At 41.5% G+C, this 7,156-nt stretch overlaps 1 protein-coding gene across 1 annotated transcript in view; it reads left to right on the top strand.

The window, feature by feature from the left end:
* The window catches only part of GTF2F2 (general transcription factor IIF subunit 2), a 125,172-nt gene that overhangs the window by 21,141 nt on the left and 96,875 nt on the right, over window positions 1-7,156 (top strand). Inside the window, exon 2 of the mRNA XM_009277155.2 lies at window positions 6,716-6,789. Coding sequence (XP_009275430.2) covers window positions 6,716-6,789 — 74 coding nt within the window. The remainder of the gene's footprint in view (window positions 1-6,715; window positions 6,790-7,156) is intronic.

The following is a 7,156-nucleotide window of genomic DNA, read 5'->3' as shown; positions in this document are numbered from 1 at the left end:
AGGCTTGTCCGGTGGCCCCGGGCAGCGGTTGTGACCGTTTCCCTTCTCGTGGGCGCGGGGGCTGGGCGAGCAGCGACGCGTGGCATCTGCCCGGGTAGCTGCTGGGGTAAATGAGCCAAAACAGGGGAAATTGGGTTACCTGGGAGCTGTCCTTGGCTCGTGCTCTATTAGGGGTAACGTGGTAGCATCACTTTTATTTTCCCAAAGCTCTGAGAGCCTGAGAAAGTTTGAGCGCTTCCAGATTCACGTCATTGTTAAAAAAAAAACAGGAAGAAAAATGAGCTCCCATGTCTCGTCACTACAGCTCACCTTTGTGCTAGAACAGTACAGCTATAACGAAGGCACTATGGAAGGGTATAAAGATCATCAAATCAAACCCAAGCACCTGTCTGGTGTAGGGCCATGCTCATGTCTGCTGCTGCTAACTAGGCCGCCACTGCCTCTGCCTCCGCTCTGTTCTGTGGAGGGTCTTTCTGTCAAGATGTCTTGGCTGCTTCTGCTGGCAACAACAAGCATTGGTTCAGGAAAGAAGGAGACTTGCAGCCAGTGGGGGAGTATGTGCCCTGGTCCCCTTCTAGTCCCCTGTGGATGTGCCCTCGTTTTTCTAGACCTGTATTCTGTCTGGGGAGAAACAGAAGTGGCCTCCTTTTCCTCCTTCGGGGACAGAGATCAGGCTCAGACCATCAACTTGAAAATCTGTAGGGACAGGGGAGTACCCAAGTACTCGTCCCGGGTGGTGAGGGGGTGTGACACCATCATACTTCAGCTAACAAAACATCTTATTGTGGCACCTGAAAATGGTGGGGAATTTCAGAAATTCTGCCCAGCAAAGCAAGTCTGGTGGTGGGTAGGTTGCTGCACCTGGCTTCCTCTTTCGTACTGACACCTGAACGTCTGGTTTCATGAAACCTTACTGAAAACTGCATAGTGCTCTAATTGTAACAGCTTATCCAGGACAGTAAAAATGAAAGCTGACAGCAGAAAGCTGAAGAAGTGTATCATGATACTGAGTGACAGGATGATAAAATGGCAGGTGAAATTCAGAGTTGAAGAATCTAATCTGATGTGCATAGAGAAAAACTATCCTAATACTTACACAGCAAGTTGGTCTCTGCTGGTTGTTGTCATTAGAAAGGAGGTTTAGTTTCACAGTAGATGTAGATAACTGTGAGAATGTCATGTCAAAAGAGCAGATTCAACATTGGGCATGATTACAAAAGATACAGAGAACAAAAGGGAAAATATTATTATGCCATCATATCGCCTGTGTCCTGAATACTGTGTATAGTTCTGGTCTCGTCCTCCACCGTGGAAAGTATGCAGTAGACTAAAAACAGTACAGAGAAGAGCACCAGGGATGATCTGGGGAACAAGGAATGGTAGCTGTGGAGGAAACTCCTAAATACATTGTTACCTTTCAGGCTGGCGAGATGATTGATTTGGAAATCTTACAGAGGTCTGTAAAGTAATGAGTAACGTCACAGGTGGATAGGGAAGAAATGAGTAGGGAAGAGTCAGTTCTAACACAAGAATTAAGGGTGTGTCAAATTAATTCATCTGGTGGGGCTCAGAGCAAACAAAGCAGGTACCAGTTTTGGAACTTGTTGCAATAGGAAGTTGCGAATGTCAAAACTTCACAGAAGCTCAAAAAGCCATTAGACAAATTCAGGCAAAAAAATCAGATTGAGATATTAAAAATGAATATGCCCCCATACCTCAAGGCTGCTGCGTTAAAGATCACAGTAATTAGAATAGCATGCTGGGGAAATACTTTTTTCTTTTTATGTTCTCCTGCTCTTCCGTAAGCACTGCTGTTGGCGGCATTTGGAGACAGGGCACTGAACTTACTTGTCCTTTAGTCTGCTACAGTTTGGTGGTTCTTGAAGCAAGCCAGGAATTCTCAGGCACATCTGTGCTTCTAGTTGATGCCACTCTGTGAGCACAGGGTATTGCCTGGTTTAATGAGAAAACTAGACCGAGAGGAACGCTTAAATATTGTGCTTCCAAGTAAGTGTTAATGTAATCCTTCATGCATGTGGTCTGAATTTATAATTTGGCTGTCGTCTTGTATAATAAAAATAAAAAAAATTACAAAGTTGCTAACGTTGGTAGACCATAGCAAGGGATGTGCAGGATTTTATCCTTTGAATTCCTTCAGACCTGAACTTGGAAGCAATCATCCTTGTTACAAGGACCTTCAACATACTTAGAGGCATGACAGTGTGTAGCACCTGTACTTTTTATCTTCACTAGCTAGGATAATGAGGCTGAATTTATCCTTCCTTTGAGGGAGAGAGCAATCAGCTCTGCTGGAATAAAAAACCTGGCTTATTTAATTTCCTTTTAGCATGTATTGTGATAGCACAGGAGGTATTCCAGAGAGACTACTTAACAGGCAATAAAAAAAATGTAGTGATGAGTACTTTAGAAGCATGAGCAGTAAGAGGAGGTACCAGAAATCGAGTGAGTTGCTTTAGTACAAACCCAGAAAGCAACTAGAATAATTTTTTTCTGTGTTTTCAGTGAAAGCTAAGGTATGGGAATATTGTAAGAACTGTTGGTTATGTACTTGTGGTAAAGTGAAGCCCATTTAGTGTTAGCCATTAGAATTGTTAATTTCTTGTTCCCTGTGTGATGCTTTGGTTTTTTAATTTAATCTGCTGCACTGATCTATATTTAGAAAGATGGTATCTTTATATAATTTCTTTTTTGTATGTTCAAAGGAAAATGAAAACATAGAACCCGACATCAGCCTTACTCAGTTTCTGATGTACGTACTGCATACAGATTGCTATATAGAGAAAGAGCATATTTAATTCCATACAGAAAATTGGAAGTAGTTTATTACAGATAGCAGCTGTTTGTCTGTTTTGTTCTAAAGGCAGGCAGGAAGCTGTGAATAAGCTGAAGGATGCGTGGAGCAGGGGCCCTTGTGTCGTACACTACCTGCAGGGTGCCTCGTGTACTGGAGCCTGGGTGTTTGTGTGATGTGAGTAGCAAGAAGAAAACAGCAGTCTGAAGAGGTCTTGGAGTGGTGCTACTTAGTACGTCAGATTTCTTCTCGTGATTAAATTGTATGTTTTTTGGAGAGAAGAGTGCTCTTACCTACAAATCCCAGAATAAAGGCCACTTGTCCTGAAAAAGTTCAGTACCTTTCAGTATGGCGGGTACTCTGTCCACAAGTCAGTCTTTCTGTGGGTGTGTATTTCTCAAAATCCTGCTGTGGGATCTTTGAAAATTCTTTCTGCTCTGTAAAAGCAGGTTGCTTTTCTTTTCTGTACGTTCCTTCAAGGAGCATTAAGAGTTTGAAAACTGACTGTTCTCTATAAGTTAAACTTCTATTACGCTAACGTTAAAAGAAAGTGGCAAGTTAAGATGTCTACAGCGTGTAAGACTTTATTTTATCTTTCCTGTGATTGTTTACGCCATCAGCATGGAGCTACAGAGTTTAGCACGTGGTTTTGAGAGTACCGTCTGGTTTTAACTGAAGTAACTGTGTATAGCTAGAAGTAATCCTTCGATCACAGTCCTTCATAACCCTTTTTCTTTCTCTGCATAGCCCTTGATTGCAGACAGGCCAGCAGAAAGACGATTAATTGCACTCTTTGGGACTGTTTCCCATGCAGCTGAAAGAAGTGTGATTGATCTGCAACCTCTTAATCTGAATAAATTCCTTGTCTGATTATATTATATAGCAAGTCAGTGATTGTAACAACATGAGAGTCCTTCACTCCTTGTCCACTCATACTGAATGTGTGTCTAGCTTATTACCTGTCAATATAAATTAGATACACATTAGGTGCGAGCACATCATAATATTTCTATTGAGTCAGCTGGGGCACATGTCATAGCATTTATCTTGGCTTTAGAAAGAAAATTATATCTGATCTGGCATGAGATCCACTGTAGAAAATTACCACTTTGAAAACTGTGGAAAAAATATATATCAGTAGATTGTACCAATTAATGGCTTTCTGTTGTGTATTTGTGGCATTTTTGACCCAGTATTAGGACTTTATGGAAACCTGGACTTACATTTAGTTTGGCTGAGCAGTTGGAGAACATCTGGATTTTCTAGCTATTCCACAGTACTTCATGGAGTGCTGTGAGACTAAAGGAAAGTGCTAAGCACCAGTACCAAGGTGTTTTCTGGGTTGTTTGGGGTTTTTTGTTGTTTGGTTTTTTTTTAAGATTTGAAGAACAGGTAAATGCAAGGTTAGTGTTAAATTCATTTGAGCTTTAGGAAGTTAGCAGGTTGCTGTTTGTCAGCAAGTTCCTGGAACAGGCTCTTTGCCTCCTCAGCTGTGCAGTGAAACTTGGCTTAGTTTTATTCTATGCCAGACAAAAATCAGACTACAAAGTGCCTCTTTGCTGCTTGAAACAGAAAATACCATAGGCAGAGCTTAGTACATTTCTTTTTCTCACTGGCTGTGTCTCACACCATTTTTCTACATGGGCACAGATGTTTTCAGTAGCTGTGGACTGTGTGAGCTAGAATAAACTTTGCTGTACCAGTAAAGAACATTGCTGCAAAATTAAAGAATGTAGATTTGTCCTGGTGTGTCATGAGCACATGAAGAAAAAAGATACAAAATTCCTGTATCAGAATACTTCTTTAGTACGTGGCGTTGGAACAGTAAATTATTTTTCCTTTAACAAGCTACTGTTTTGCTAGACACTGAGACTACTGTAGGTCTTTAAGATGATGTTCTCCCAGCGACTGCTGCATCCTTACTAGAAAGAAAGGGGTTTATAGGAAGTAGTAGCTTCTATTAGACTTCTTTCAGCTATTTCCTTTTGAAAAAAAAATCTGTAATTTCCATATCACTTGAACATCTTACGGTTAGTTTTAAATAGATGTGAGATTGTCCTTATTGCCTCAGGTCTGTATTCCATCTCCTGATGTGCCACGGTACTTCTATGTCTAATAGGTTGTGTGTAGGGGGGAAATTGCTCCAATCTCACATTGTTGTACTAATGTGTCATGTTCAGTCTGTATAAAAAGCCATCATAGAAAAGACAGTCGTAACTGCTGAATGGTAGGGAAAAAACCTGTGATCTGCAAATCTATGTGATCTGCAAAACATTGCACTCTGCACTTATAACTGATTGAGCTGGCTTCTTGCAAGGAAAGGTAGACATGACTAGAACTGCTGCCATGTGGTGGAGCAGAGAAGGTAGAGAAGTTCCTCATTCCTCTGGGGCTAAACTGAGAAGCTTGAAGTGCCTCACTGGGGCTGAACACATGGGCTGAGCTGGGAGCTCTTCTCTGAGGCAGGGCAGTGGCAGGCACCAGCCCAGTCCACCTTTTGAAGTCCTGAGAAAGTGTACCCTCATACGAGTGCTCATCAGCGATAGCACCATATATCGAAATAAACACTTAACCTTTTGATTTCACAGAATAAATGTTGTTCGTCATCTTTAAGCTTGCTTGGTCTTTAGGGAGAACTGGGGTAACTCTGCTGAAAACTGGACACCTTTTCCTGGCATTACTCTCTCCAGAAAAAAGAAGTGCTGTTGCTGCTGCATACAAGCGTGCATGCATCGTCACATCTGGGACGCGTCTGGGAGCCTGAAGAGCGTGGGTGTGCAGCACAGCGGCAGCAGCAAGGCATTGAGGCTGGCCATGGAAGTGCCAGCTGTTGGGGTCTAGTTTACCCAGCAGTAGTTAGTTGGTACTTTTTTGGCCAGAGAGTAGAGAGGCAGGCTGTGATTTCAGCTACATTGATGGGAAAAGAGGAAAAATGGGTCTGCTTGGAAAGCCAGCTTCCACCTTGTTGGTTGGTTACGTAGGTGCCTTTACTGTCCATCGTAAGCCCAGGCCACCTGAGGTTGCAGATACCAAAACTGTTGTAACTGAAGGAATGTGTGTGTAGGTGAGTCAGCATCACTGGAGCAGCTTTTATTCCTTGGATGTATCAGGTTAAGCAGGGCTGCTTGTTCCTGACCCTGCACTGACCTTTGCTTTGTGCAGTTGTTCAGGGAAATGGGTTGGGAACCTGGTTTGGTTGTTCCACATGCTAAATATAAACTCAGCACAGCTAAAATGTAGAAGTCCCCCACACCTCGCAGCCAGATCAGTTTGCTTTTTCCATATGCTGACCAGCTGCACAGACACCTTTCGTGGTAGAGTGGAAGGGTGGGAATGAGTGATGGGAGGCAGATCTGCATAGGGGAGTTCTGCTGTTGAAGAAGCGGACATCTGGTGGGAGTAGGGCTACGGTTTGCTGCTGAATGTGCCTGAGGTTCCCAAACTCTAAGCCTTCCCTTCACACCACCTTTTGGTCTCTGAGCTGTTATTGCCTAACTTCTCATCATTGGGTTTTTTGAGGGTTTTTTTTTTTTCTTCGTAGACAGATAAGAATTTCTGATGAATATTTAAAAGTGTAGTATTACTTGATAAAATTATTTGGACTCCTTAGTTTAAGAATACGATGCTGATCTTTGTTTGCCTTTCATGATTGGATAATAGTATTTGAGATTAAAGGTATTATAAGATTTTTCCCTCATTTGGGAAATTTGGGACTCTCCACTGGCCTTATTTTTGTGCTACATTGTTCACTTTGCTCTCCTTAATAGAATATATTGTCTATTATATTTAGATCGTACTGTATTCTGAAGTGGTTAGGGTAAATGCATTTAAAGTATATACACGTACACAATTTATATAGAATTTTTAAATCTGCTTTTCTTTAAATGTTTTGTCTTTTTTTAGGTCCCCAAATACTTGTCACAACAGTGGAATAAAGCTTCAGGAAGGGGTGAAGTGGGAAAACTAAGGATTGCCAAGTAAGCCTTTACTGTACCTTTATTCGTTGCAATTCTTAGAAGTTACCTGCAGTAAAATAGATTATGTTGCACCTCTTTTAATAGATAATCCTGTTTCTTGCAAACACTGTGCATATTTCTCTGAAACCTGAAAAGTACTTGCTTGTATAGTGATTATCAATACATGAATGATATGAAATTATACTAGGGTGTGGCTGTGTACCACTACATGATGTTTGATTTCTTAAACCCAAGAAATATGCACATCTAACTGGATAATGTTCTTTAACTTACTTATGTGCTATTTTGCTGCTTCTGTTCTCACCTGCTGACTTTTCCCATTTATTTTTGGGCATCAGCATAAAAAAAAAAAATTGAGCAGCTCAGG

This window comes from Aptenodytes forsteri, unplaced genomic scaffold, assembly GCF_000699145.1.
Source record: "Aptenodytes forsteri isolate BGI_AS27 unplaced genomic scaffold, ASM69914v1 Scaffold145, whole genome shotgun sequence".
NCBI classification, from domain to species: domain Eukaryota; kingdom Metazoa; phylum Chordata; class Aves; order Sphenisciformes; family Spheniscidae; genus Aptenodytes; species Aptenodytes forsteri.
This window is presented reverse-complemented; position numbering and strand designations above follow the sequence as displayed.